The sequence below is a fragment of the Alternaria hordeiaustralica genome, assembly GCF_023758085.1.
Source record: "Alternaria hordeiaustralica strain BMP 2776 chromosome Unknown scaffold_1, whole genome shotgun sequence".
Taxonomy (NCBI): Eukaryota; Fungi; Ascomycota; class Dothideomycetes; order Pleosporales; family Pleosporaceae; genus Alternaria; species Alternaria hordeiaustralica.
This window is the reverse complement of record NW_026056773.1, coordinates 938,259-966,241: the sequence shown is the minus strand read 5'-3', so window position 1 is coordinate 966,241 and position 27,983 is coordinate 938,259. Positions and strand designations below refer to the sequence as shown.

The 27,983-nt window shown below is 53.2% G+C and overlaps 11 protein-coding genes across 11 annotated transcripts; 7 read left to right on the top strand and 4 right to left on the bottom strand.

Annotated features, from left to right (window-relative positions):
• Nucleotides 1-144: 144 nt before the first annotated feature.
• Nucleotides 145-2,172, bottom strand: J4E84_000288 (uncharacterized protein; the record flags this gene model as incomplete). The annotated part of the gene is made up of 1 exon (XM_049382930.1): nucleotides 145-2,172. One exon carries the CDS (start codon nucleotides 2,170-2,172, stop codon nucleotides 145-147), a length of 2,028 nt encoding a protein of 675 aa, XP_049248448.1.
• Nucleotides 2,173-4,263: 2,091 nt separating this feature from the next.
• On the bottom strand, nucleotides 4,264-6,116 carry J4E84_000287 (uncharacterized protein; the record flags this gene model as incomplete). The annotated part of the gene is made up of 5 exons (XM_049382929.1): nucleotides 4,264-4,947; nucleotides 5,001-5,434; nucleotides 5,487-5,540; nucleotides 5,588-5,953; nucleotides 6,023-6,116. 5 exons carry the CDS (start codon nucleotides 6,114-6,116, stop codon nucleotides 4,264-4,266), a joined length of 1,632 nt encoding a protein of 543 aa, XP_049248447.1.
• Nucleotides 6,117-7,910: 1,794 nt separating this feature from the next.
• Nucleotides 7,911-9,418, top strand: J4E84_000286 (uncharacterized protein; the record flags this gene model as incomplete). Its single annotated transcript, XM_049382928.1, has 2 exons — nucleotides 7,911-8,960; nucleotides 9,011-9,418. 2 exons carry the CDS (start codon nucleotides 7,911-7,913, stop codon nucleotides 9,416-9,418), a joined length of 1,458 nt encoding a protein of 485 aa, XP_049248446.1.
• Nucleotides 9,419-10,571: 1,153 nt separating this feature from the next.
• On the top strand, nucleotides 10,572-12,416 carry J4E84_000285 (uncharacterized protein; the record flags this gene model as incomplete). Its single annotated transcript, XM_049382927.1, has 4 exons — nucleotides 10,572-10,814; nucleotides 10,863-10,898; nucleotides 10,960-11,284; nucleotides 11,335-12,416. The coding sequence occupies 4 exons, from the start codon at nucleotides 10,572-10,574 to the stop codon at nucleotides 12,414-12,416; spliced, it is 1,686 nt and encodes a 561-aa protein (XP_049248445.1).
• A 746-nt stretch (nucleotides 12,417-13,162) lies between these two features.
• J4E84_000284 (uncharacterized protein) lies at nucleotides 13,163-14,229 on the top strand (the record flags this gene model as incomplete). Its single annotated transcript, XM_049382926.1, has 3 exons — nucleotides 13,163-13,442; nucleotides 13,498-13,746; nucleotides 13,799-14,229. The coding sequence occupies 3 exons, from the start codon at nucleotides 13,163-13,165 to the stop codon at nucleotides 14,227-14,229; spliced, it is 960 nt and encodes a 319-aa protein (XP_049248444.1).
• Nucleotides 14,230-14,688: 459 nt separating this feature from the next.
• On the top strand, nucleotides 14,689-16,170 carry J4E84_000283 (uncharacterized protein; the record flags this gene model as incomplete). The annotated part of the gene is made up of 3 exons (XM_049382925.1): nucleotides 14,689-15,087; nucleotides 15,135-15,524; nucleotides 15,589-16,170. 3 exons carry the CDS (start codon nucleotides 14,689-14,691, stop codon nucleotides 16,168-16,170), a joined length of 1,371 nt encoding a protein of 456 aa, XP_049248443.1.
• A 370-nt stretch (nucleotides 16,171-16,540) lies between these two features.
• Nucleotides 16,541-18,722, bottom strand: J4E84_000282 (uncharacterized protein; the record flags this gene model as incomplete). The annotated part of the gene is made up of 4 exons (XM_049382924.1): nucleotides 16,541-17,371; nucleotides 17,421-18,026; nucleotides 18,094-18,333; nucleotides 18,393-18,722. 4 exons carry the CDS (start codon nucleotides 18,720-18,722, stop codon nucleotides 16,541-16,543), a joined length of 2,007 nt encoding a protein of 668 aa, XP_049248442.1.
• A 1,949-nt stretch (nucleotides 18,723-20,671) lies between these two features.
• On the bottom strand, nucleotides 20,672-21,357 carry J4E84_000281 (uncharacterized protein; the record flags this gene model as incomplete). The annotated part of the gene is made up of 2 exons (XM_049382923.1): nucleotides 20,672-21,188; nucleotides 21,242-21,357. 2 exons carry the CDS (start codon nucleotides 21,355-21,357, stop codon nucleotides 20,672-20,674), a joined length of 633 nt encoding a protein of 210 aa, XP_049248441.1.
• An 851-nt stretch (nucleotides 21,358-22,208) lies between these two features.
• Nucleotides 22,209-23,016, top strand: J4E84_000280 (uncharacterized protein; the record flags this gene model as incomplete). Its single annotated transcript, XM_049382922.1, has 3 exons — nucleotides 22,209-22,239; nucleotides 22,291-22,413; nucleotides 22,460-23,016. 3 exons carry the CDS (start codon nucleotides 22,209-22,211, stop codon nucleotides 23,014-23,016), a joined length of 711 nt encoding a protein of 236 aa, XP_049248440.1.
• Nucleotides 23,017-24,094: 1,078 nt separating this feature from the next.
• On the top strand, nucleotides 24,095-25,836 carry J4E84_000279 (uncharacterized protein; the record flags this gene model as incomplete). Its single annotated transcript, XM_049382921.1, has 4 exons — nucleotides 24,095-24,531; nucleotides 24,580-25,340; nucleotides 25,390-25,501; nucleotides 25,548-25,836. 4 exons carry the CDS (start codon nucleotides 24,095-24,097, stop codon nucleotides 25,834-25,836), a joined length of 1,599 nt encoding a protein of 532 aa, XP_049248439.1.
• Nucleotides 25,837-26,472: 636 nt separating this feature from the next.
• RMT1 (type I protein arginine N-methyltransferase Rmt1) lies at nucleotides 26,473-27,779 on the top strand (the record flags this gene model as incomplete). The annotated part of the gene is made up of 6 exons (XM_049382920.1): nucleotides 26,473-26,549; nucleotides 26,606-26,619; nucleotides 26,672-26,691; nucleotides 26,750-26,859; nucleotides 26,921-27,252; nucleotides 27,301-27,779. The coding sequence occupies 6 exons, from the start codon at nucleotides 26,473-26,475 to the stop codon at nucleotides 27,777-27,779; spliced, it is 1,032 nt and encodes a 343-aa protein (XP_049248438.1).
• Nucleotides 27,780-27,983: the final 204 nt, after the last annotated feature.

Below are 27,983 nucleotides of genomic sequence, written 5' to 3'. Positions count from 1 at the left end.
TACTCTATGGTTCCAAGGAAAACCCATGTATTACACCATCGCTTCTTCAGATGCGGACTGTGTATCATGTTTCGCACCAACCGCTAAATACAAACAGTGAAGACATAGAAAAGAAAAGCTGCACTACATTAAAATGTATAGCGTCTACAATGCGAACAAGGCAAGAGCCGCACCGAACAGAGCACCCTTGGGCACGACGTTGAAGGGCGAGGCGGCGCCAGTGAACTCGGCTGGCGAAGAGGGACGGACGGCACCAGTACCCGTGGCAGTGCCCATCGGGACAGTGGCGGTTCCCATGGTAGAGGGGATGGGGTATGGCGCACCACCGGCAGGTGTGGTGGCAGCTGGGGTTTGAGGAGGCTCAGCAGTGCCGGGCACAAGAGCAACGGGCTCAGTTGGGTTGGCGCCAGCAGAGGCGGGCTGAGTGGTGAAGTGAACTTGAGGGACAGTGAGAGTAGTCGTGCCGAATGTGATGGTGGTGCAAGGTGTCTCCTCAGCAGGGGTCTCGCCAGCAGCAGTGGTGGTGCCAACGACCTCAGTCATGGTTGCAGAAGAGACAGCGGTGGTGATAGCAGGAGTCTCGCCGGCAGCAGTGGTGGTGCTAGCAGCGGGAGTCTCATCAGGGTAACCGGGGCCGTAGGCGCTGGAAGCAGGGGCAGAGGGAGCGGCGGAGCTCTCACCACCAGCAGGGGGAGCGGCAGGAGCAGAAGGAGCAGCAGGAGTAGGGTTCAAAGGAATGTATGAAGGGCAGTCTCCAACAATGGAAGGGTTCTCGGGGACATGCTGGGCACAGATACCGATGAAGTATTGCAGACCCTTGCTGATCTCGTCATCGCTACCGCAGCGGGCAGAGATGCAGTCAATGACGTTCTTGGTGAACTCAGGCTTGAGGCAGTAGCAGCTGGAGTCGGTGTTGTCCTTGCAGTCTGGGGCCGAGATCTGGAGCCATGAGTTCATGCACTTGGGAACCGAGTCGGTGATGTCGACGGGAGGGTAGCTGGGGCTGGAAGGCTGAGGAGCGGCTGAGCTGGTAGCAGGGACAGCAGATGTGACAACGGCAGACGAAACAACGGCAGAAGAGACAACAACGGAAGAGGCTACAACAGTGGATGACTGCTCGCAAGACTCTCCGTATCCGCAGCCAGCAGCAGCAGAGCTCTCAGATGTGGGTGGCACAACAACAGTGGAAGACTCCGGTTGGGGGGTAGCGGTGCTGATGGAAGGAACCGACGCAGGGTAGCTGGTGATCTCCACGGCGGAGGAAGCTGGAGGAGTGTAGGCGGGCATGGAGCTGTTGGTGTAGGGAGCAGCTGAAGAGGCAGGGGTCTCGGCGGGTGGGCATCCCTCTCCACCGTACTGTCCACACTCGTTGGCCGAAGTGGCGGGAGTCTCGACAGCGGATGAAGAAGCAGGGGTCTCAACAGCAGATGAGACGACGGTAGTCTCGATGGCAGAGTAAGCCGTAGTCTCAACAGCGGAAGAAACAGCGCTGGAGGCTGGGGCAGTCGACGACTCGATGGCGATGGTGGAAGACTGAACCTCGCTTGAGGCGGGGACCTCAGGTGGAGGGGGCGGCGAAGGGGGCGAAGGAGGGGTGTATGGTTTCTCAGCGTCACAGTCGAAGCCGATGTTGTGGAAACCGATCTCGCAAGACTCCTTGTCACCCTTGTAGTGAGATCCAAGGTAGACCTCGACGGACTTTGCGCCACCACACTGGGTGTTCTGCAGTGTTGATCCACCAGCCGAGCAGCTGCTGTGTTGCTTGCAGATGGATCCGTCTCCCATCTTGTAGTGGAGCTCGAGCTCAGCGTCGAACTCAGCCGAGACGTCCATGTGAGTAATGGAGAAACCGCGCTGGGCACAGCCAAATGCAGCGGGCTTGTTCTTCTGGATGGTGTTCTTGATGCACTTGTTTCCAAAGGTTCGCTTGCTCAGAGAGTCCCGCTTGCCGAAGGAGTTTGAGCATTTCCAGCCCCCAGAGAAGTCGAAGTCTCCATAGTTGCCGACATCCTGGCCATCGATGAGATCGGCCCAGTTGAAGCCGCCCTTCTGCTTATCGTCGCAGACGTTGTTGCTATAGTCGGGAGTGCCGAAGTTGTCGAAGAAGTTCCAGGTGGCCGCGGCTTGTTGAGCGGCGAGGCCAGTGACCAAGAGAGCGTAGGTAGACTTCATGGTGATATATGAACGTCGAAATCGAATTTAGGTAGTAAAGCGAATATCAATGTATGTTGTAGTTGGACCTTAACGAATGACGGTCTAACAAGAGAACAAAGTCAAAAAGAGTGCGACTATGTTCGTCTTGGGAAGCGAAAGTAGCAGCAAATGCAATGCTGAGATTAGAAAACAAAGCGTGTGTAGATGCACTGAGGGGAAGGACGAAGGGTCAAGATATACTTCTACCACCAGCGCTCGTTCGAAACAAGCCGTCTCGAAACATTTCTAAAGGATTGGTCCGCCGAGGGCCTCCGACTCGCATGCTCAGCCACGATCAGAACGAGTCGCCCAAGGAGGTTCCATGTCGGTCGTTGTCGCGCGCTCTGCAGGCCCACTCGGCAGTAGGGTCGTCGGTTACAAGATGACCTGGCTAAAGATGGTGGATCCCAGTCAGATGGCTTTGGCGTGAGCACATCGTAAGCGAACAGGGGCGCTTTCCGAAACGCCCTAAATAGCCCACCGGAGTAGACTATCATGCAGGTACGAGCCAATGGCGTCGGCTGTGTGTATTTTGGCAAGCCAAGAGCGTCAAGTATATTGTGCGACAGGCCAACGACTGGTCGGGGCCCAGTGTCAGTCTTACGGATAGAAACGCAGAGCCGCAGGCTGTCGACAGGTCATCGCAACCCAGCTCTGTTGCTTTTCTGTTCATCTTCAGTAGGGATACTTCGAGTTCACTAATGCGCCACATATGGGCGTCTGGAGGGTTCCATTCTTGCCCACCTCCTGCATCTTCTCCACTCCGTTCATTCTCCTGCATCCGTCCAGAGCCGTATTGCCTAGCCAAGTCGATCTCCGTTGCCTGTATTTCCTTTTTGGGCGGAGCCGCCGACCAACTATAGCCATGACGCTGTCGTTCTGAAGAATATGCACGAGCGTGTTTCATGGGTGTTCCGCCATCGCTGCGGCCAACGAGCGTCAGGAACAACAAGCTTCGAGTGACATACATCCCAGGCCCATCGGAAGGTCGTGTCTCAAGGCTTGGTTGCTTTATTGGAAGGAGCGTGGCATGAACGAGAGCTTTGAAGTGCCTTGGGAAAGCCATCGGCTCGTCGTGTTAACACCTCAGGTACTTCTGGTCGAGTTGGGCGGGCAAGCGAGCCCATGGACAGAAATGCGCGATTCATCGGCCGCAAACAACTCAACATCCCTCTGCAAATCAATACTGTGCACTATCGAAAAGCTGATCTGACTTCTAAATGGAGGTTGCGGTTGCCTGCCTCTCAGACATTGCGCATCATGCAAGGACAAGACAACAAGCTTTAGAGACATGGCGCACGGGTACCTTGCAGCGTGTGGAACAGGGCAAAAAGATGTCGTGAACGGCCGGGAGTGGCGGTGTCAGCTCGGAACACAGGCGCAGACGATTGCTTCGTGAGCGCGGGAATGACGGCACCTTGGGTTCGCGACTCGCGATGGACCGTGCTACGAGGTGTCACGACACGAGTACACAAGCGAACTCGGCTATGTGATGAACTTAGGGTTATTGAAGGCTTTCAGAGTATTGTGAAGCAGCACAGAAGATGGCAACAACCCTCCATCCTTCAGCTGAAGAGCTGTTTCGATTACATCTCACTACCTCGGGGTATTGTCGGGTTGCCCTTTCGGAGAGCCCTGACACGTTGCTATTCTCGTACTCCCCGTGTCCATGGCATCCCAGCCGTTTCAAGAATTCATCCGTGATGGAGGACCTCGCATGAACGACTGACTTTATGCTATGTTCTACCCCAGTGCTCTCAGCTACACACTCGACAACGGCAGTTATCATGACTTGGGCCTGTGGAAAATGTGTCGTAATGTTCTTGTTGCCAAACATGCAAATGGTAACAGTGATCTATGCCAATGTAAATACAGTAAACGCCAAGAGACCTATGCTAAACGCCAATGCCTTGTGTTCTGGTATCGTTGCCGTTGTACCCAAGACGCCGAGGAGCAAGCTCGCTTTTTACAAGCGAGTCGATATGGAAAAACGAACAAACCAAAATGCCATGCCAACTTCTCGTGTATAATCAAACTGATGCTTATCGTGCGCGAGACCTGCTGCACCGATTACTCTTGATCTTCTACTACAATGCGAACCACTTCGCTCCGACGACGCTCCTTGGTCAGATAGTCGCTAGCCACGTTACGCACTCGAGCGTGACACTCGTGCGCTGCGCGATTGAGAAAGGGCACCTGAAGAGCTCCGCAAATTGCGACCAGAGCGGAACCCCACCAAGCTAAAGGCGTGAAGTGAAGCTCGAGAGAGAGGCCGTACAGCAAACCGGCGATGGGACTTGCTACTGTACGGCAGGCAGCGCCGGTAGATGCAGCCAACCCGTTGATTCTCCCAAGATGCGATCTATCGGGCGTAGCTTCTTTGATCATGATCAGAAGGAGGGGGAAGGCGAGAATCGACGTCAAGTTCCGTACGGTCAAGCAAGCGAACAAACCAGGATAGACCAAGTTCTCAGGAAGAAGCTGTAAGAAAGGAACAATAAAGTATGCGATCGGATGTGCCAGTGTGACCATGAGAAGCAGACGCCATACGCCAAAGCAATCCGCCAGTAGAGGGAAGACGAAGCCCTGGATCACGAGCTGGATGATGCCGTTGAGGGAAAGAATAATGCCCACATTCTGAATGGGTATGCCAAGCCCACCTCCCAATGACGAAGGCGAAAGGTCGAGCGCGTTCATGTCATCGTCGGCGCGTTTGTCTTGGAGGAAGATGGGGAGCAAGTGATCGTATGTCATCTAGTATAGAATTAGCCGGTTATTCGTTCGTTATGATAGACTAGGAGACTTACGGAATGGTACGTGAAGATACCTAGGGCGACGACGAACATGATGACTGGACGTGTGAAGACCTTCTCACTCGTCGGAGATTCTACCCAGTCACCATTAGAGCGCACCCGCCAGATTTCATCGTGTTCGACTTCCACGGCGTTGAAGGTGCCGTAAGATTCCGCGGTCAGGTTTGCCGACGCATCGGCCGTCGCGCCTTGAGCTGGCAGAAGAGGTGTCTCTGCGACCGCCGCATCGTATTGTTCGAAGTAGCCTCGTGGCTGCTTGTCCGGGTGAGTCTCCTCTAGAAGGAAGTATGCCATGAAGATGGAGAGCAGAAGCAAGGAAGCGCAGATGATATTTGGAAGTAGGTAAGGGAACTTCGCAAAAAGACCTGTGGGGCTGAAGACAGATGGGAAGTTACGAGCAGGCTCAGCAAAGTATCCACCAATAGACGCTGTTGTAGTTAGTATAAATAAGCAGGAGTCGATGGATTGATCTTGTCTTACGGCCAATGATGGTACCAATGCTCCAGACGAATGGCATGACAGCGTACGCCTTTGCTGTTTCTAGTTAGCAACGCCTGACAGAAGTAATTGTGGTCACTTACGTTCATGCTCTGGTCGCTTGACCAACTCTCCAACCATGGTCTGGATGACGCCAATGTTGCCATTGAGTGCGCCGCCGATGATTCGTCCAAGGAGCGCGACCCAAAAGCTTGGAGCTAAGCCAACAAGTAGCAAAGAGGACATTGTCCCAAGACATCCAAGTATGACAACGGGTTTTCTACCTATACGGTCGGAGACTGAGCCCCAATACATGCCTGAACATGCCTCGGCGAGCGAGAAGGCAGAGATGAGCAGACCGGCAAAGAACGGTGCGCTCGTTTCGGACCCAACTTGGAAGTTGGTGACGAGTTTCCATGCGTATGGGAGTATCGAAGTAAGGGCAATTGGCTCTGCGACTCGAACCAGCGCTGGAGTGTGCTGTCAGTGCGAGGCTCGGGCGAACAACAACTAGTGTCGGTGGCATGAGAAAACCATACCTAGGAGGCCGAGCTGAGCGGCGGGAAATTTGTCTTGGGTGGCTTCGGGGGCATCTTGAGGGCTTGTTCTTCGGTTCTTGGTAAGAAATGACATTCTGCAACCTGATTTGGTTCTTACGGCTTCGCCAACACGCAGTCGTCGTCTAGCTCGGGGGTGGCTTGCTATGTGAGTAGAGCTTTCTCTGCGTTTGGCCTTGAATAACCCAGTAACAAACAAAAACGCACGATGGCCGGGAACAAAGGTTGTGCGATGGCGGTGTGTGGTACAAGGACGCAGAGAGTAGAAGAGGGAAAGTTCTGGCACCTGGGTCGGTGCCACCTGCCGTCCAACCAGCGGGTGCACTAGAACGGGACGATCGGCAGTCCTTGGCGAGCATATTTCTCTGCTTTTCTATCTACACTCATCGGCCTGCTCAACACAAGACCTTCTCACTCGCGGTTGTCCATCTCGATGTCTACTCAACTTTCACATACCCGCTGATTTTCCCGCAAAGATGCCGCTGGAGCGACATTGGGGAACCTTGTTGTTCTATTCCCCGGTGAGCCCCACAAGGCGCGGTGGCAATAGTCAAACGCTAAACTTGGAAGCGACTTAGTGTCAATGGCCGTTTCCGCGGCTCATCTGGTTCGGGTGCCATCAACTGATCATCCGTCGAACGTCATCTTTGCTATGACAATCGCTTGCCCAGTTTTGCATCGTCTCCCGAAGTGTTGTCTCCAGGTGTTCCACGGACCGGGTACCACGCACAACGAGGAAAGTCCAGACATCGAATCCACCTTCAAGCCCAGGACGGCCAAGGACGAGCTAACTCTTGCCCTGCATTTGAGCCAATCAAGGCCCGGCCGTACCTTTTTGCAACACCACCAGCTTAGATGTAGTGCTACCGCCTCGATACGCTATCTTCTCGCGATAAGAAGTTTGCATACAGTCTCCTAAAATCATTTCGCAACCCTCGGAGCTGTCCCGTCATGCGTTCCGGGGTGAACGCAGATGTGTGCGCTTGCGAATGATCGTAGCTTCCAGCCACTGAGTTCAACGGACAAGAATTCGTAAGTGTCGTGTTAACATTGATGAGACAGAAGGGAGGCTAATCCATCGAATCCGCTACGATAACTACACGTTCTGAAAGTATCGAATTCCGTGCAACGGAAAGCATCACGACTGCGTGCTTTGTCGCGTGCCTCGTGCCGCCTCATATGCAGCCTTGGAGGGAGCACCAGCCTAGTCTCCTCTAGCGCCCGCTTTGGTCCCACCTCCCTCCCGCTGACCACGGCATCACCTTGTCGACTGCATCTCTCACACTACTCCGACGAACTCTTTGATGACAGACATCTAGCATGCTCAGCAAATACGTCACACCTAGCACCGTTTTTCGGGTGGCCCCAGGACGTTGCCAAGCGGCCAATCCCGGCACGAAGAATTTCTCGAAGACTTTTACGTGATATGTGGAGCTCGCGACGACACGGTCACGTCTCAGCGCAAACTATTACTCACGATGACCCACACTTCTCATCAAAGTTCAGGACCCTTTCTGCACTGGCACTACGCAGCGAGGATGTTTTCTGATGCCTATGCCGCAAGTAGCCTCCTCGTGTTCATTCCCCCACAGACTACATTCCGCTATGGCAAGCTTGACAGCGGATCCATTGGAGGTGCGTCATGCTACCCAGAAATCAAGTCAATATGTGCATTAGTCGCCGGGAGGCGATCACCCAGGATCTGCTCGGCCACTAGCACACGTTACGTCTTAGGATGATGACCCAGAGGTCCGATACAGGAGGCGAGGAAATTCAAAAGACCCAGCGTCGCCGCTCCTCGCTACCGAGCTATATTTCGTTCATTGCATTTTGAGACCCTGTAACACGTTGTTACGGTCAAACCTCAACCATGGGTCTAAAAGCCTTCCTCAAGAAAGAGCCCCAAGCGCCTTCCAACGGCGATGTTGCTTCTCACACGACCGCGTCGGATAAAGACGATATGGAGGCATACGGACACAACACCGACATAACGACGGGATGGACAGGCGATGGATTTGCCGGAGCGACCGAGTATCCCAATGCTCCTGGAGAGAATTACCGTACACTGGGCCGATGGCGAGCGTGTGTGATCCTGATCACCATCGAAGTCGGAATCGGAATCCTCAGCTTGCCCTCCGCTTTGAAGACGCTCGGTCTGATCCCCGGAATTATCGCAATCCTCGGATTCGGTGGTCTGACGACCTATTGCGGTTACATCCTTCTTCAGTTCTACAGGAAATATCCCATGGTCACCAATCTGGTAGACTGCGCGTTGTACGTCGGAGGCAAGCCATTCGAGTGCTTCCTTGGAATCGCTTTCGTTTTCAACCTCGTTCTTATCTGCGCTTCGGCAAACATTACTTTGTCGGTCGCACTCAACACGCTTTCGCGGCATGCCCTCTGCACGGTGGCTTTCTTAGCTTTCCCTCATATTCTCTGTTGGCTGCTCTGCATCCCACGAAAGCTCTCTTTTGCAGCCGCAGCTAGCTGGGTCTGCACGATTTCCATCGTAGCTGCAGTTCTGATCGTCATGATCGCGCTTGGTGTCGGTGGACCACAAGCTCCGCCAGGTTTCGAGGCCAAGATAGTTCTGGTCGGAAAGCCTAGCTTTGTCGAGGCTGTCAATGCTCTGCTCAATGTTGCCTTTGCTTTCGCGGGAAACCAAAGCTTCATAAGCGTTATGGCCGAGATGCGAGACCCATCCAAGGACTTCGCCCCGGCTCTTTTTATGCAGAAGTCCTTCGAGGTCGTAATTTACATCGTGGTCGCCTGTGTCATCTACGGCCTCGCAGGCGATGCAGTTACATCTCCTGCGCTTGGTTCTGCGCCAGAGTTGACAGCTAAGATTGCCTACGGCATTCTTATCCCTTCCGTGCTGGGAACTGGCCTGATAATCGGTATTACTGCCATCAAGTTTATGGTACGATCTCTTCTCCCGCGAGAAAGAAGACAAAGCTAACGTCAATATAGTACATCACTCTCATGCGTAACATGAAGCCCGAGGCTGTCAACGTACACAACGCCTTCACCTGGTCCCTTTGGATCGGCCTCGGTGCCCTCTTCTGGATCGTCTCCTTCGTCATCTCCAACGCGATACCCATATTCTCGTCCATCCTCAACATTTCGTCCGCCATCTTCATCTCGTGGTTCACCTTTGGGCTCACGAGCATTTTCTGGCTACATCTGAACTGGAAGACACAATGGAGTTCACCACGGAAGAAGGCCGTAGCCGCTGTCAACTACGGCATCATGATGGTGACGTTGTTCCTCATGATAGGAGGACTGTACACATCATTGAAGGCGCTTATTGACATCTATAATGATCCCAACAGCACTTTGAACGGACCGTTCACTTGCGCGGATAATAGTATATTCTAGATGATATCACGTAGTCGAAACGATAGTCTATCACTTCACGCCCACGTCCTTGCTACACACGATCAATGGCGAGTTTTTCCCAGCCTGATTCCATATGTAATGGAGTTTGATTCGAGGAACCTCTTTGTGATGGACGCCGCTTCGAAAGAAGTACCGGCCACTTGCAGAGCGGAGGCATTCGCGGTTGTAACTCCAGGCCCTGCCCCAGAACGATTAGACTGGTGGAGCCCTCACCTGTTAGTATGCGTGTGCTGTCCAAAACCATTGATGCCTAGCTCAATCACATCGCCGCATGCATACCTGCCTAGGTCAAGTACCGCAGATGGCAGACCGAATGGAGTTGTCGCGGCGACAAAATTCTCGCAACCCGAAATGAAGAGAAAGGACTAAGACAGTTCGGGTGAGGCCGATTCTGTGTGAATCGCGATGCGCACCACAATTACCAATACTACCGAGTAAGGAACCTTGGCGATAGGACAGAAAGCTGAGTCGGTAGAAGAGCCTCATGGAGCGGATGCCTGTTCCGATGGTAGAATGCCGTAGTGTCTCCGATGGAATTGCCGAAGGCATTTGTAGGCCTTTTGTCTTGTGTATGCATAGCAGTACTTACTGCGCATTTAGTACGTGCGTCTCCACTCAATGCCATGAGAGTATCTCAACGATCCCGTGTATCGTGTTCCGTGATCAAAGTGGGAAGGAGAGGATTTCTGGGGGCCAAAACACCGGGGTTAGTCTGAGCCCCAGACTCAGAAATGCCGTTGGGGTGTGCCTTTCCTGCACCCCACAGCATCGCCCAGATTGCCACGCTAAGAGGCATCTGGAGGTCTGCGGGTAAACATCGGGTCGCATCTGTCCAATAGCAAACCTGATCGTGCGTGCTTCTCCACCTCCCGAGAAAACCAACGAGCGTCACGATGTCATGATCCCCGCAAAACTCCATCCTCGGTTCGGACCATTTTCATTTTTGGCGTGCAAAACCGTCATACCCCGGATTCAAGGACGGAGCGGCAGATGTCTAGTCGCGCTGGACGACACGAACTTTATCCCCCGAGACGAGGCCACCGAGCGACAGCGAGCTAAGGCTTGTCACTATAAAGCATGGCTGAGGTTACCGATTGCTTGGGCTTGATCCCATCTGTCATCGCTTGTCAAGATGTTGCGCAACTCTCTAGCGGCCGCGCTGTTCCTCGGCCTAGCAGCTTCCGAAGCTGCTACGCCCACCGCTCAGACGAAGAACGGAACCTATGTCGGCACACACTCTGCCGAATATGATCAGGACTTCTTCTTGGGTATTCCGTATGCTCAACCGCCCGTTGGGAGTCTTCGCTTCAGAAACCCTGTCAGCCTCAATGCTACTTGGGATGAGGCAAAGCCGGCGACGCAGTACTCTACTGAGGTACGTAACTTTGCCTGACGTATAAGACATGGCTAACAGGCTTTGCAGTGCTACGGATATGGGTCTGATCAATGGAACTACCCGGTAAGTTTCGAACAAACCAGAGAGCCAGTTCGCATGCACTGACCTGGTTTCGTCATGTTAGATATCGGAAGACTGCTTGTACCTGAACGTTATCCGCCCAGCAGGATGCAGTGCAGAGGAAAAGCTTCCAGTCGCATTCTGGATCCATGGAGGCGGTTTCTTCCAAGGAGGAGGTATCGATCAGCGCTACAACATGTCCTTCACCGTGGAGAACGCCCAAAAGATTGGGAAGCCTATCATTGGTGTTACCATCAACTACAGACTATCTGCCTGGGGTTTCCTGAGTGGAAGTGAAGAAGTCAGGGACACTGGCAACCTCAATCTCGGCCTGAGGGATCAACGCCTGGCACTGCAATGGGTACAGGAGAACATTGAAGCTTTTGGAGGTACGTTTTTCTATTGGGACACTTGAAGCCCATGAATTGACAGAAAACAGGTGACCCAGAGAAAGTTACCATATACGGCGAGAGCGCTGGTGGAGCGTCTGTTGGCTTCCACTTGACAGCCTACAGTGGACGTGATGACAAGCTCTTCCGTGGTGCTATCTTGCAGAGTGGTAACCCTGTTAACTTCGGCCGTCTTCCCGACCCAGCAGTAGGATACGCCGACATGTACAACGAGCTCACTCGCCGAACAAATTGTGCAAACACCACCAGCCCACTCGAATGTCTCCGCCAGCTGCCCGCAGAGCAGCTCAACACTGCACTCAACACGACAACTCCGACATTCAACATCACGAATTTCATGCCTTGTCTGGATGGTGACTTCATCCAGAAGCGCACTTCGCTCCAGCTCAACACAGGCGAGTTCGTCCATGTCCCAATTATTTCGGGTGCCAACTCGGATGAGGGCTCAGCCTTCAGCCCTGCGCCTGTGAACTCCACCGAGGATCTTCGCACCTTCATCATGGCAGACGGAGTGCCTGCCAATCTGACAGAGCAACTACTCGCAGCGTACCCAAACGATCCTTCGGTCAACGTGATTCAAAGCTTGGGTAACCTCACGCTGGGCCCTGAATGGGGACCGGAGTATCGCCGCTCAGCGTCATACTTTGGTGATCAGGTCTTCATCGCCAACCGCAGATTGACCTGCGAGACATGGGCTGCTGCCAACGTTTCTGCATACTGCTACCGTTTCAACGCCATCCCGGCTGGTCTTCCCGCCGCAGTCGGTGTCACACATTTCCAGGAGGTTTCCTTCGTGTTCCTCAACCTACAGGGTGTCGGCTACCTGCCTGCTGCCGCTCCTCCGTTCGAGAACAAGACAGAGAGTTACCGCGATCTTTCCAGGTTCATGAACAGCAACTGGGTCAGCTTCATCCACGACCTTGACCCCAACGCATGGAGGGAGACGTACGACTACAATGGAACAGAGGCCATGTGGGCTCCGTACGACAACGCCAACCCAATGGACATGGTCTTTGACGCCAATGTCACAAGTTATTTGGAGCCGGACACATACAGGAAAGAGGGTATAGCGCTGATCAACGCCCATAACTATGATGTATATGGTCGATGAGCAGCCACAAGCTGTAGTATATAGCGACTACCGTACATAACTGCACATAATCACTCCGAATTAAGGAACCATTTAATTATTTCTCGTCCCTTGTGAATCTGTCTGTCGTATGCTCACATAGAACAGCGAGTCATCTTAGAGTGAAAGCCATTTGGTCGCCTACACCGACGCACACGCGTTACTGTGATCTTATACGAAGGACGCGTTGGATGTCTCGCCTGACGCCCTATAAGGAACCAGTACCATGTCAAGCCTCAGCCTTGGCTATAGAGCGGAAAGTTGATCAACGTAAGCTGACCTGAGACGAACGAAAGCTGCTTCGCCTGCGCCACGGCCCGTTAGGCCTCCCGACTCCTAAGGCAGGCAACGTGCGAATCCCGCTCAGCCATCATATTCCCAGGCAGAGACGAAGCTCCAAGCCATAATCATCCGAAAAGTGGAGCAGGGATTCCTGCGACTTACGCCCCGCGTCGCAAGATGGCCCATAATGGGCATACGCGACTCGACATGCGACTCCTGATTTAGAATTGCAAGCAGTCCGTACAGGAACAGGCGATGATGGATGAGTATCACAATGGCAGTGCAAGCCACCAACTCGATTATCTGTGCATCTCGAGTAGTACATATATGAGTAGATGGATGTGTCATTCAAGGCATGCTCATCTGAAACTCTTTCTTGAACGTTACAACCATTCGATAAGACAAATCTAACTTTACATCGGCTCCTACCTACCAAAACAATAACAATGGGCGACACCGAACTCTGCATTGATGTCTCGCCTGAGTGCCCCGTTGAAGCCACCATTTACGGGTACACACCAAATCTCGCCGCCAACACGTTTTTCGCGGGTTTCTTCGGTCTTGCTCTCGTCGCTCAGCTTTACTTTGGTATCCGCCACAAGACATGGACGTATATGATTGGCGTGGGACTGGGATGTTTGGCAGAATGCCTTGGGTACATTGGCAGGATTATGCTCAATAGAAATCCTTGGGACAATACTGGATTCATAATCCAGATTGTCATGCGTAAGTAACTATGCCCTTTGACTTGGAAAGAAATTGTCGCTAACAGTTGGGGTAGTCATCTTTGCGCCGGCCTTCTTGGCTGCTGGTATCTATTTGACACTCAAGCATGTGGTCATCCAGTTTGGCGAGGAGTGGAGCAGAGTCAGGCCGAACTGGTACACGTATATCTTCATCGCTTGCGACATCTCTTCGTTGGTCATGCAGAGTGCGGGTGGAGCGCTGGCGGCCACGGCAGACCCGGGAGAGAGCATTGGAGACGTCGGGACGGATCTCATGATTGCGGGTATTATCTGGCAGGTTGTTGGTAAGTTTGACCTCGCATGCTTTACCATAAGAATCAGCTGACAACCGAATAGTACTGGTGATATTCGGCCTCCTCGTACTGGAGTACAGTGTCCGCACCTACCACCGTCGCGATCAGCTCTCTGCTTCGGCGCTCAGGCTCTGGTCAAACCGACGCTTCCGATTCTTCTGCGGCGCTGTTGTAGTCGCATACACCGCTATATTCGTTCGATGCGTGTATCGCATTCCTGAACTGCTCGGAGGCTGGGGAGGTGAACTCATGCGTAACGAGATTGAGTTCATCATACTAGAGGGCGTGATGATTGCGATTACGGTGGCGGCGCAAACAGTATTCCACCCGGGACTGTGCTTCCCTGCGCTGGGCAATACCATGGGCAAGCAGAAGTATGTCAAGGCCGGTAAATCGGAGTCGGAAATTGAGATGATGACGCCGGGCGAGACGGCATCTAGGAGGGATATATCGTACGAGGCTTCTAGGGCATAGTGTGAGACTGGAAGAGGGGAGACAATGAACGTTGTATAGTCGAACGTCAAGATAGAGTCATGTTAGGATCCGGCGCAAACCATACAGGCAAAAATCACATTTCGAGAGGAATAGATGAATGCTTTAGATGGTGTAGAAGCAACAGCGACCAGTGATGCAATGCGCTTTCTTACTCGCGCTAGCGTCAAGCTAGGCCAGAACCGCGGCCTCTCACGAATTGATTGTCAACTTGCAGCATGCCATCTACTTGCTCCACAAACATAATCGCGTCATTCTTAGCTACGTAGCTACAGTCGCGGGACTGGCTAGAGCAGGATGAACCCGCCCAACCCACCGAACGACGAATCTAGCGCTGGCAATGGCGCGCCAACTGCGATCGGCGGCGCAGCCACTATGTCCGCACCTCCGCATCCACATGCAGAACCGCAGTCGGCAGCACCCACTGCATGGTCGTCGCAAATGTCTACCTTTCCTACGAACAGCGGCGCTGCTGGAAGCCCCAACTTCGGCCAGTACTCGGCATCTACGGCAGCGATTCTCGAACGCATCCAAGGGAAGAACGGCCATGCCGCCGGCAGTGCTGCCTTTGAGGCGAAGCGGGCAGAGATCTTGCAGAGTTACGTGACTAGCGACAAACTGCCGACGCCCCCGCCAGCAGCGAGTATGGGACGTAGAGGAAGAGGGGGACGAGTTAGCACACCAAGTGGACTGAAGACGGAAGTCGGCGCATCACCGTCGGGCCCTTCCTCTGGTCGCGGCTCTGGTAGAGGGCGAGGAAGGGGACGCGGTCGCGGTCGCGGAGGGCGTGGAGGCAGAGGCGGCAAGCGGAAGCGGTCCGAGAGCGACGAGGAGAGCAATGTCAGTCGCTGTGGAGTGCTCTGCGACTGTGTGCTGACCTGATGCAGAACGACAACGACGACTCGGACGTCTCAGACTCGTACACCCCACTACCCACGCAAACCAAGTCCGGCCGAAGCGTCAACAAGCCCGTCACATTTGTACCCGTCATTCCAGAGCCAGCCAAGGGGGTCAAGCGGAGGAAGTCCACCAAGACACTACTTGCTGCGAAGTGCAAGACCTGCCACCGAGAGACCGACCCGTCGAACAACCGGATAGTATTTTGTGATGCGTGTAGTACCGCGTATCACCAGTACTGCCATAACCCGCCCATCGACAACGAGGTCGTCACAGTGCTGGAGAAGGAGTGGCTGTGTGGACCATGTATACGGGCCAAGCAGTCTGTCGTAGACGGCGCACAGGATCTGGTCGCTGCGGAGGACCTGACTATAGATGAGGTAGGTCCACGCGGCCGCTCAAATCGGGCATCTTTGCCAGGACTTGGTATACTAACTTTAGCAGAAACGCGCATACTTCAATACCCTCCCACAAAACCAGCTAGTTGGCCTCCTCCTGACTGCTACGATCCGACATCCAGAACTACCCATATTCCCTCCGAACGTAAAGAGCCTTATACCCGAGACCTCAGCCATCAAGTCAGAAACGCCGCAACAACAGCCCTTATCCACCCAACACTACACCAGCTACCAACCCCCACCATCTTTTAATCTTGGTCAGATATCCTCGACTCCAAACGGCCGCACAACCACAAGCCACACACCGCAGTTTTCATCACATTCTCATTCCGAGATGGACGCTGCAGAAGCACAACTCCTCGGCGAGAGCAGCCACCAGCCGCGCACAACGATAGATCTGGCAGGCAACCAGTACGAAGAAGACGACGGCTACGACACCGACCCACCCGCACATTACCCCAAAGCCGGCAACGGTCTCGCACGAACACTACGGCCAGAGAGCGAAGATCTTAATTGGCTTGTCGACGACAACTTTGAGGTGTTCAGCCATAGTTACCAGGGAGACGGGACAGGGCTGGGCGCTGATGGCACGCTAGATGGTATGGGAGATGGACAGAAAGTAGTTTAGGATGCTGCTGGAGAAGCATCTGCTAAGGAAACCGGTGACGATGAGCTGTCGGATATGGATAGCGAGGATGTGGAGCGCTTGGTCGCTTTCACCAAGGGCACAGAGCAACCTTCACTAAGGGACCTCTTGACGCATCGAAAGTGAAGCTCGAGAAGCATGCATACAGTAATACAACTCAGCGTTATAGTCAGTCACCTTGCAATTGAATAGTTCAGGTGAAACAAAGCTCCTTGTATTATCCAGGAAAATTAAACAGAAAGCGTGGTATCTCGAGAAGTATAGCTAAGCAAGAACCGGGCCTAAAACGGCCATATTAATCCAAAACGCCAACCCGTGCATAACCTCGTTACGAAGCCATTAACGTCGTCACTCATTCATCGTCGATGCCGTATCCCCCCAACGTGCTTTCAGGATCTTGCCACTTCTTGCTCTTCAGAATCCTCATCTTCTTGATCGGACTCGCAGATCGCTGCATCGTCTCGCGCTCACTGGCCTCTAATCTGGCCCGCAGCATCTCGTTTTCTCGCTCCAGTTCGTCGACCCTGTCGCGGAGTTCAGGGTCTGGGTCTTCGTACACCTTGATCTCTTGCTTCATCTGGGCCTTGGTCGCTCGGATGACGACGTCGATCTTGGAGTCGATGTGCGCTTGCTGGTTGTCTTGTTCGTTGTCTAGGGCAGTCTGCCATCTTCGGCGTTCTTGTTCGACCGCAGCTTCCATCTCGAGATAGCATTCGTCGCGGATCTCTTGCTCGAGGTCCACCATGTGGTCTTCGGCTGCGGCCCAGGAAGATTCAGCTGCTTTCCTGCGAGCTGTCTCCTCGGTGAGGCGGAGAGCGAAGATTTCGATTTCCGAGGTAAGGCGTGCGATTTCGGCGTTGGCATATTCAAGCTCCTCCATTACAACCGAGGGCGTTGTGCGGCCTGAAGGGGTTGCGCGTCCCGAGGAGGCTGTACCAGGGCGCTTGAGAGGTACACCGATTGTGTCGGAGGTGGATGGCATTCGTGGCACGGTAACCTCGCGAGCGAGAGCGGAGTAGCGGAGAATCTGCGACGTGGCATTGTAGTCGCCTTTGGGGTCTGCCGTTACGACCATAATGGACTTTTGAGGCTGACGGTGCGATTGTGCTTGACGGGCGGAGGCAGGGAACGAATTCGAGAAGAGGAGCTCCGTGAGTTTGCACTGGCGGAAGGGCACAATGTTCTGAGAGCATGTTAGTTGAAGAAACGATGAGATGGGCGGGTACACGCACCTTTGAGCCTCCTTGGTTGTCAGACTGCATCTGCATGCACTGACCCAGATACATGAGGGACTCGTTGATCTTGCCAGCTTCCGCAAGCGTCTCACCCGCGGTCTTAGCATTTCGGGCACGCTCTGAACCTGCCAGGTCGACGATGGTAAGGTTACTGCTGGACCATGGATCTTGGCGTTCTGCGTCTCTCTTCTTGATCTCAATGTGAAAAAAGCCATGACTCCGCGAGCTCACAGCATTGCTTCCAGTGCCAGTGACCTTGCGCTCCATCAGACCTGTTTCCAGCACCATCATAGCTTCCTCGAAGCTTCCGCATATGATCTTGGTGAGGCCAGCGACGACCTTTCGGTCTGGACTCTTCTCGGTGCTCTTGAAGAGGAGCGCCCTGCGCTTCACGTTTGGCTGTTTGTTCTTCAAGGCGTTTCCGCTCAACAGGTCGAAGATGCGGTCGTTGTAGACTTCGTACATTGACATGACGATTGCGTATTCTGCGCTCGGGTCTGTGGGTATCTGGATATCGGCCACCGAGGGTGATTGTGGGAGTGTAGACGGACGTGGCATTTTGTTTGACTTGTATGTGCTTCCTGTGGAGAATATACTACAATCCTATTGCTCTATTAGCACGCGTTCCTCAAGTTCTGCATTATCCAGTATCAAATAGGGTTGGACTTACTGCCACGGGGGTTTGCGCTCGTGAATAGCGTCCCGACGGGTTGTTGTCGCCATACATATTTTCAATGTATGCGGTTGCGGTGTACATTTGTGCTTCTGACACATCTGCATTTGCGAGCGAGGAGTACGCCGGGGCGCCATAGAGGGATTGTACGAGCTGCTCGTCGCATGCTTGGAAGATGGCGTCCAGTGTCATCTGAACGAGGCCGCGCTGGGATTTGGTGCCAAGGATCGTGTGACTCTGTGAGCGCATTAACATGTGAGATGCAGACTTGCAGGCTTCGTTCAAGAGATGCATACCTTTCCAGAGCCAGTGCAACCCAGCGTTGCAAGAAGTCCATCTCGGCCGTGGTGGCCTGGTGCGCCCATGACACCTTCAATCATGGGAGCCACACCAGTGCCCTTGAATAGATCCATTTGTCGCGCATCTTCCTCAAAGACTTGCGTGAAAGCGAACCGTTCAACAGCGCGCTTGCGTTTATCTTGGGTTGGCGGTTGTATCGTAATATGAGTTGGATGATGGCTCTCGCTCTCTTCGACGCTGAGGAAGCGCGCACTTCCAGAGTTGGAAGGGCGCAGGCGCAGAAAGACATCGAACAGCGAACTTGAGGGTCGTGTTGGCGGCTCCATTGTGACTATGTTTTGTTTCTGGTTTGGCGATGCAGGCAAAATGTCAGTCGACGTTGGTGTACCAGATGCATGTGGAGCCGCTCGTGCACGCGCCCGTGTCGGTCAACATGGCCAGAACGCCGTTGCCCTGGACAACCGTCGCGTCGCCCATGACACGCTGTGACGTAACGCCATGCGATCGCGCGGGGATGCGGAGTACAAAGAAGCTCGCTCTTTAGTCTCGAACTACCCTACTTTACAACCTACTAGCTCACCAACCTAAAATAGTGTAAATTTATTTCCTCCAATATGGACAGCCTCCCAGCCGAAATACTTCTCTGTATCGCTGAGTGCAGTACCACCCTGCCAGAACTGCTCAAGTACAGACGCATCTCGCGCCGTTTCAAGCAAGTCGTCGACACCAAGTGCAAACCTCATGCTTTGTACCTGCTGCGCCGCAAATCCATTCCGATAGAAGTTGACGACGCACTACTTGCTATCCGCCTGAAGCGCATACCCTGGGAGTCATGCTGCCATTACGACCACGCACGAGGCGACTATTCTTTCTACCCTTCAAAAGACTTCTTCGAGGCCGTTCTGAATGAGACTGAAGTGCCGCCAGGCTGTCCCTCTATTCCAGCCGCAACTTGGTTGCAAGAGGTCGAGGCTGTCATGGACCTGTACCTGTTGGTGTTGGCCTATATGTCTACCGGCCAGCACTGTTCATTGAACATCCAACAGCATTACCTTGGGGGCTATTATCTTGAACAAATTGACTCGCCCTACGAATGGCCAAAGCCCCAGACAGAAGCCATGATCCGGTCGCACTTCCGCCTGTTTGTCTTCACAACTGTGTACGCACCACGTGTTTTTGTTGAGCCTCTTGCCAGCATTTCAGCTATAATGGACAACACTCCGATACCGGACGTCACTGCTATAACGGAACACCGGGTAGCTTTATTGATGGAAGAAATGGCGAAATACCCTGTGTTTCAGAAGTTGCAACTGCCCTTGGAGGAAAGAACAACACATCCGCTCCTTGATGGCTTTTTTGAGTGGCTATACGCCCAGCCCGAACCTCGCGAATTCCTAGTGCTCCCTGATGGCTTCCAGGATCCAGCAAGTGGCCACCCAGGCGACCGCTTAATAAGGACTTTTCCAGGAGAAGAACGTCACCAGGTTGCCCTCATGCAGCTGTGGAAGATACACCAGATAATGGATGATCGAGAGTGCGGTAACGAACCAACACCTGAGTATCATGTTGCATCTCAATTCAACCCGATACAACCAGGGCTCACTGACCCAGCTACCGCCTATCGCCGACCCCTTCAAATATCGATTTGGTCTGAGCCCCAGCTCATTATCGAAAGTTGGACAGAAGACACCGCTTGCTCAGTGGTGCTAGAGGTTCCTGGAGAGACGCGTAAGGATCACATCAAGAGATTCGTTCTACTGAAGATGAATTATTCGGGGGGATTCAATGCCTTTAGCAGGGTGTTTGAGACTGAACTCAAGAACAGATTTGGCTTGAGATACGTTCCTCAAGAGGTGACATCTCTAGATATTGACTATGGCGTGTTGGACCCGAGACCTGAGTTGGAGGAATGGGAATAGGCTATGCAACGACTCCTCCGCTGCGTAAATTCGCCACTTCCTCTATACTCATCCCCAATGTATCACCGAGTATCTCGTCCGTATGCTGGCCTAGTGTGGGTGGAGGTAGTCGTATGCCTGGAGTTGAGTCTGACCATTTCACGGGCGTGTTGACTAGTTTAATCGGTCCACATGCCGGGTGCTCTATCTCTTTGACCATGTCTCTTGCGAGGACTACTCCAGATTAGCATCGATAAGAAACACTTATTCCAGCAGGAATAATATACATACCGTGTTCGTGGTTCAATGTATCCTGCACATCGTTGATAGCGGCGTACGCTGGAATCGTTAGCTAAGAACCCCAAGGCATACAGCTGTTACTTACGCATTCCACTTCCCTCGAGCACGTCGAGCAATTCCTGTGTAGTCTTCTTCTTCGTCTCCGTCTCAATCAAATCCTCTAGCTCGTCCCTATGCTGCACCCTCAACGCGTTCGTTTTGAACCTCTCATCGAGAATCCATTCGGGCCTTTCCAACCTGTTGCACAAAACTCCATACAACCTATCGTTTCCACCTCCCAGTAAGATATCTCCATCCGCCGTCTTGAACGCCTTGTACGGTACAATCGATGGATGCGAAGTTCCCCAGCGTCCAGTGTCACGTTTTCCGCTAATGAGAGTGGAGCTGGCAATATTCGCCAGAGTGGCGACTTGGCAGTCTGAAAGCGCGACGTCGATGTGTTGGCCTTTGGATTTGGGGTTTCTGAGGCGCCGGAAGAGAGCTGCCATGATGGAGTTGGAGGTGTAGAGACCGGTTGTCAGATCGGTTACTGCTACACCGACCTTGACGGGTGGGCCATCGCGGGTTCCGGTGATGTGCATTAGGCCAAATTCGCTGGTTTGTATTAGCATTGACATGGTGTTAGAAAGATGAGTGGGGGGATGTACGCTTCAACCATGACGTCGTAACCTGCTCTGTTTCTGTAGGGGCCTGTCTGGCCGTAACCTGTGATACTGGCGTAGATGATACCGGGGTTGATCTTTGACACGGTGTCATAGTCCATGGCGTACTTTGCTAGAGATCCTGGAAGATAGTTCTCGACAAGAACATCACATTCTTTGACTAGGCGATGCAAGATGTCTACACCAGCTGGGTGCTGGAAAGACAGGCCTATCGATCGCTTGTTACGGTTGACCTATTACCCGTGAGCCACGAAAGAGCCACGATAGGGGTGTTCCACTAACACCCAAGTAGTAAGCACTCTCTCCTGGTCCTTCTTGGTTGTCGGTGTACTTCGCGTAAGGTGGTCCCCATGCTCGTGTGTCGTCTAGGCGAATTAGCTGGGTTGGAGAGCAGCTTCAAATACCCCACTACTTACCTCCTCTTGTCGGATGCTCAATCTTGATTACGTCTGCTCTAAACCAACGTCAATCTCCAAGTCCTCTCATCGCCAACCTCGGTTGGGCCGTACAGGGCTATCCATCGCATACCCAAGATCGCCCAAGATTTGCGTGCAATATGGCTACTAGAAGTCAGTCGAGTTTCTCGCGAGTTCATGAATCATGACTCACTCCAGCAAGTACTCTTGTCATATCAAGCACTTTAATGCCGGCTAGAGGCAGGTTGGACGCATCTGCATTCGATGCCTCAGTTGCTAGCCGTCGAACATGGCTGGGTCGTGCCCAATTGGACCGTGGACATGTCACCGTCGCCTGGAAAGCGCGTCTCGAGCTTCTTAGCAGCATGCTTGCCATTTGGATGTGGTGTATGTAGAATCACGACATGTGCCGGGTAACGGAATGCTTCCACGGCATACCTATTCCCGACGATGGGCTAGCTCCAGTTCGGTGATCCGAGGCTCATCGCTAGCTGCAGAACCCCACCAAGTTTCTCTCTCCAATTACCCACCCCACCATGTTTACTGGTCTCGTTGAAACCATTGGCAGTAAGCTATGATGCATTCTATTCTATGCGCGGCTCGGCTGACGATGGCTAGCTGTTGCCGCCCTTGAGAAGCTCGACCAGACGGCCTCGGGAGGCGGCGGCACATCGTTGACCATCTCCGGATGTGAGGACATACTGGGTGACGCCCATCTGGGCGACAGCATCAGTGTCAATGGTACGTTGGTACTACTATAAATCATCTCTTGGTCTAATCCAACCAGGCACCTGTCTCACCGTCACGGAATTCACCAAGTCATCGTTCAAGATCGGATGCGCTCCCGAAACCCTCCGACGGACAAACTTGGGGTCGCTGAAGGAGGGCTCCAATGTCAACCTAGAGCGCGCCGTCTCTGCCAACACACGCATGGGCGGTCACTTCGTGCAAGGACATGTCGACACCATCGCCACCATCGAGTCGGTAACACCGGACGGCAACGCGCTTACCTTCCGCTTCAAGCCTCGCGATACGTCGGTCCTGCGATACATTGTCGAAAAGGGTTATGTCACAATCGACGGGGCTAGCTTGACGGTCACAAAGGTGCAGGATGGCCCTGACGGCTGGTGGGAGGTCATGTTGATTGCCTACACACAAGAGAAAGTCGTCACGGCAAGCAAGAAGCCGGGCGAGGACGTCAATGTCGAGGTCGACCAGGTCGGCAAGTACGTCGAGAAGAGCGTAGCTGGATACTTTGAAGGGTCATCGAATGGAGAATTCGCGATACTGGAGAAGATGGTTTCGAAGCTGGTAGACGAGAGGCTGAAGGCTCTTGGGAAGTGATGGACATGCTGAACCATCGGCTGCTACGCGTACGCGCACGCGCAGGCAGGCTCTCAGCGCCAAGATCGAGGGTTTGCCGTCAATGCCGCAGAAGTCATGGCCCCACATTAGTAACCAACCAAAACAAATCATTCAACTTCAGTTATATGGTTGCCTCGAAAGGGGCTCATGGGTGAGACTTGCAGCCCCATTGCGGTGGTGGCTTGGACAGAATGAGGCGCAGCCTTGGTCTCGTCCAATACATATATATCTACATGTCTATCCCATCATTCCAAAAGACACTTCCTACCATTTCACACCTACACATTAAAGGGCGAGCAGATGGATATTCATGGTCTGAGACTCGTCGTTGATGCTTAGTACGAGTGTGGCGGCCCTCACATCGATTTCCTCATGGTTGACAGTTGTCAAGAGGGATATCATCGCACAATCCGGAGTGGCGGCTTCGAAGGTCTCCTCAACCGTTGAACAATCATTGCTTACATTGCAGGACTAGTCCATGCTATAGTGGAGAGAGTTAGGCAGAACACCATGCCGCGGCGCCGACATGCAGACCAACGATGTCATTAGGCCGAAAGCTCTGGACATTTCGATACTTTTTGTGCTGCGAGCCGGTACGATAGGAATGATCTTCCACTGACAGCGCAGACGTGCAGCTATCGGGGTGGCGTCTCCGCCTGTCCAGAACAGCATCTTGCCCAGCGGTGCAGCGCAATTGCATGCCGCAGGCTGGCCGACACTAACAGAATCTAACTCTAGAAGATTGGGGGCCAAACTGATTGCACAGAAAAATTGTGTGAAAGAGGAAGCGAAGACCGCGGGTTACATGCAGGCTTGGTAAGGGATTCTGTCGGCATAGGTCATTGGCGTTTCTCACCGGCGTGCTGCTGCATAAACACGTCAAGAGCCGACCCTCTTCAAGCGCGCATGCCACCAGACGTCTACCCCAGACGCTCATCTCGTAGCGCCATCGCTTGAGCGATTTCTCTTCCCTTTCCCCGCCGATTCCCAGGCGTCTAAAGCATGCGTTGCTACTAAACCTTTGTCTTCGGCTATCTATCCCCGGTACGCACCTGTCATGGACTGGCGACTACTCGACTACGCCAAGGAAGCTGAGGAGACCGCAACGGGCCTACTCTCCTTCGAGAGTGAGATCCCCCAATATCGCAAAGACGTCAGGAGCCATATCGCAGAGTTGTTTGCCATATCGCACGCTCTACTCGAGCTGAACGAGGCGCTGGAGTCGTCCCGCTATGGCAGATATGCAGGCTTCATACGAACGGACCTGGAGGTTTGCCTCCCGAGCTTAGGACACACGCTTGACGATGTTCAAGAAATATTCACCAGGTCCAAGAAGAGCAGGCACGCTGCGCCCGGTGCTTTCCCCGGCACACCACCGTACGCACTCATCTGGGAAGATGCGCTTACGGATTTCACGGCGGAAGGCATGTCTTTACCCAAAAGATTCGAGATTGTTAGGACATATCTACAGTGCATGCACGACGCTCTGAAGGGGTATGTAACATTGGCGACATGTTCAACGGGATGGCTGACAGGTTCTAGAAACGAGGATGAGGCCGCATTGGCTAAATTCAAAGTCACGCTATCCAGGCTGCTCAAGAAACAAAAGCCAACGCCGATTGAATCTTACTTCAGTAAGCTCTCAGTGCATGGCAATGGGAAGAGTGGTGCTAGAACACCAAAACCGCCTTCCCCCAAAGTGTCTAGACCGAAGATACACCAACACCCCACGTATCCGGCAGCCCAGTACGGGTACCAGCCAGCCCCGCTACCGCTACCTCATCGATCTCATATTGCACCAACGTGGGGAGGCATAGGGGACATACCGTATATTCCTCCCCCAGTGCCAGAAATCCCTCAGTCGCCCACGTATTCGTCCGCATCATCACAGGCCTACTCGAACCAGTCGACGGATTCAGAGCCAGTCGCTCATTGGGCAATGAAGATCTTCGATGGACGACACGGCTCTACACCATCTCAAAGCCCCTCGGAGCCTACTGAGTGCTTCGGGAGAGATGAACCAAGAGTGATTGAGCTGTTAGACACCGATGGCTTTGAAAGGATTCTAGAACTGCCATTCGAAGCAACTGAGGTCTGGATAAGAATTTACTGGAGGGCCGACGACAACCGTGCACGAATACTCTTCCTTACTACGGATCACAATGGCAACCGTGTGAGGTACCAGGTTCCAATCACCGCATTAGCAGTACGGCGCGCAGGATCGTGCTTGCAGCTCTGTCGCATCAATCGCCAAGATGGTCAACTTGACCTGTGGGCTAGACTGCGCTTCCCTCTATACGAACGTAGGTACATTTGAGTCGCTCCTGCAAACACCCTCTAATGTTCTTTCAGGTATGGTACTTTTCTATTGTACCGCCATAGCTATGAAGCGCCAGGACCACACTCCCATTGCAGAGGGGCTCGAAGATGTTTTCCTGCCAGGAGAAAGGATTATGTTCGCAGGGTAAGTGATTGTCACTAATCTCCTGTTTCATGCTGACGCTACTCAGCGAGACCGTTGACGGCAAGTATCTCCACGTCTTCCGCGTCAAATACGATACGGACTCGGGCTGTGTACGGTTCGAAGCCACTGCTCGTCGCGGGCCTATGAAGGACATACCTATCTGGACGGCGTTCGTCACGCCATATGTCGGACGCGGTGACTGGATGAAGCGCGTCGGTCCAGAAACAATCCAGTTCGAGAAGCTGCATCCGTATGTCTTCAGTGATAGCTACAGGCTACCCAAAGGCCCTACGGGCAAGTACCGGTTGAGCTTTACTTCACCAGAAGGTATTTGAATTCCCATCACCTATACGTGTCCGATGCTGATACATAAGTTAGACGCGAAACAGTTCAAAGAAAACTTTTACCGCATGAGAGTCCGCTAGGCTTCCTGACGAGCTCAATAGAGCAATCCCGTTCGACCAAAATGTACGACACTCTCCTAATGTATGACGACATCACGACCAAAATCTATTAACGACTTCACGACATAACGCAAACAAAACTCTCACGCCGTAACGACGAGGGCGGATTCTGCTTTTGGCACGATATACCCCTCTCACTAGTTTCTCTGGTTGGATGTTGCAAATTGACACTATGCTGTTCTTGATGCTGTATTTGTCTTGAAGCCTTGGCCTTTATTTATCGCAAGTAGCATAATGGTAAAGAAAATTGGTTGCATGAACCTTGGGATCGACAGCAGAAAAAGTGAGCATCTTCGTGTCACGCCTCTTTGGGCCTAGCGTCCAAAGTCTCAGATGCCCCGCTTCCCACCGAGATTGCCCTGGTGAGACCCTGGACCGAGCGAGTCTGTGCTTGGTACTACCAAAACCAAAATTTCCCTATCCTACTTGGACCGGAGCAACGCCAGTCTCTCTTCCTCTACCTTCAACCGCTCACACCTCCTCTTCTCCTCACACTCTACTCTCGATATGGCGAACCAGCAAGAAGCCGGAAAGAAGGACCCCCTCACGGGCATGGCGCACTCTGAGGCGCATTACTTCAACAGGTAGGCATCATTGAGGGTCCAGACATGCGTAGAGTTTCGCTAACAGTATTGTGTAGCTACAACCACCATGGTCCGTACAAGTACACTCTGATGAGGTGAACGATACTAATGCGCGAACACAGGTATCCACGAGGAGATGCTGGTACGATTGCCCCTCCCTGCCCTTGACCTTTACTACGACGACTAACAACGCGCTTTAGAAAGATGAAGTCCGAACCAAGAGCTACCGCGACGCTATCTACCAGAACCCTCACCTGTTCAAGGACAAGGTCGTCCTCGATGTTGGATGCGGCACATCCATCCTGAGCATGTATGCGCTCCTCGCCCCTCTACATACCACACACGAGCACGCGCTGATATGCTGGTTATAGGTTCGCCGTAAAGGCCGGCGCAAAGCACGTCATTGGTGTTGACATGTCAACCATCATCGACAAGGCAAAGGAGATCGTCGAGGTCAACGGCATGTCGGACAAGATTACCCTGCTACAGGGCAAGATGGAGGAGGTTGTCCTACCCTTCGACAAGGTCGACATCATAATATCCGAGTGGATGGGCTACTTCCTGCTCTACGAGTCCATGTTGGACACCGTTCTCTACGCCCGCGACAAGTACCTGGTCAAGGACGGCTTGATCTTCCCCGACAAGGCTACTATCTTCATGGCTGGTATCGAGGATGGCGAGTACAAGGAGGAGAAGATTGGATGTAAGTACAGCAAAGCTCTGATTTGCCGCAACACTACTAACAGAACAGTCTGGGATAACGTCTGGGGCTTCGACTACTCTCCTCTCAAGGCCACCGCCATCACCGAGCCCCTCGTCGACACCGTCGACATCAAGGCCGTCGTCACCGACCCCTCCCCCGTCATCACCCTTGACCTTTACACCTGCACCGTCGCCGACCTCGCTTTCCGGTTACCGTACGAGCTCAAGGCGCGCCGCAGCGACTTCATCCACGCCGTCATCGCATGGTTCGACATCGAGTTCGCCGCCTGCCACAAGCCCATCCGCTTCTCCACCGGTCCCCACACCAAGTACACCCACTGGAAGCAGACAGTCTTCTACCTGAAGGATGTACTGACGGTCGAGGAGGGCGAGACCATCAGCGGCATACTAGAGAACAAGCCCAACGAGAAGAACCACCGCGATTTGGACATTAGCATCTCATACAAGCTCGAGGCGAACGACATGCACAGGCAAGCATCGGGCGAGTCACAGTACAAGATGTGCTAGTTTGTCTCTTGCGTGTAGAATGAGGTTTGGGACGGCGTAAACCACCGTTCGGGGAAAGAGGCGCCTGTGTCTTCCATGATAGACTTTTTCGGCGTTTTATGGCAAGGGATTCGCATACCAAAAATTTAGGGTAGCATGAGCATGTGTGAACGAGTTACGAAGCAGGGACCAATCTATCATTGGGAATTCCTCCCCTACAAACAA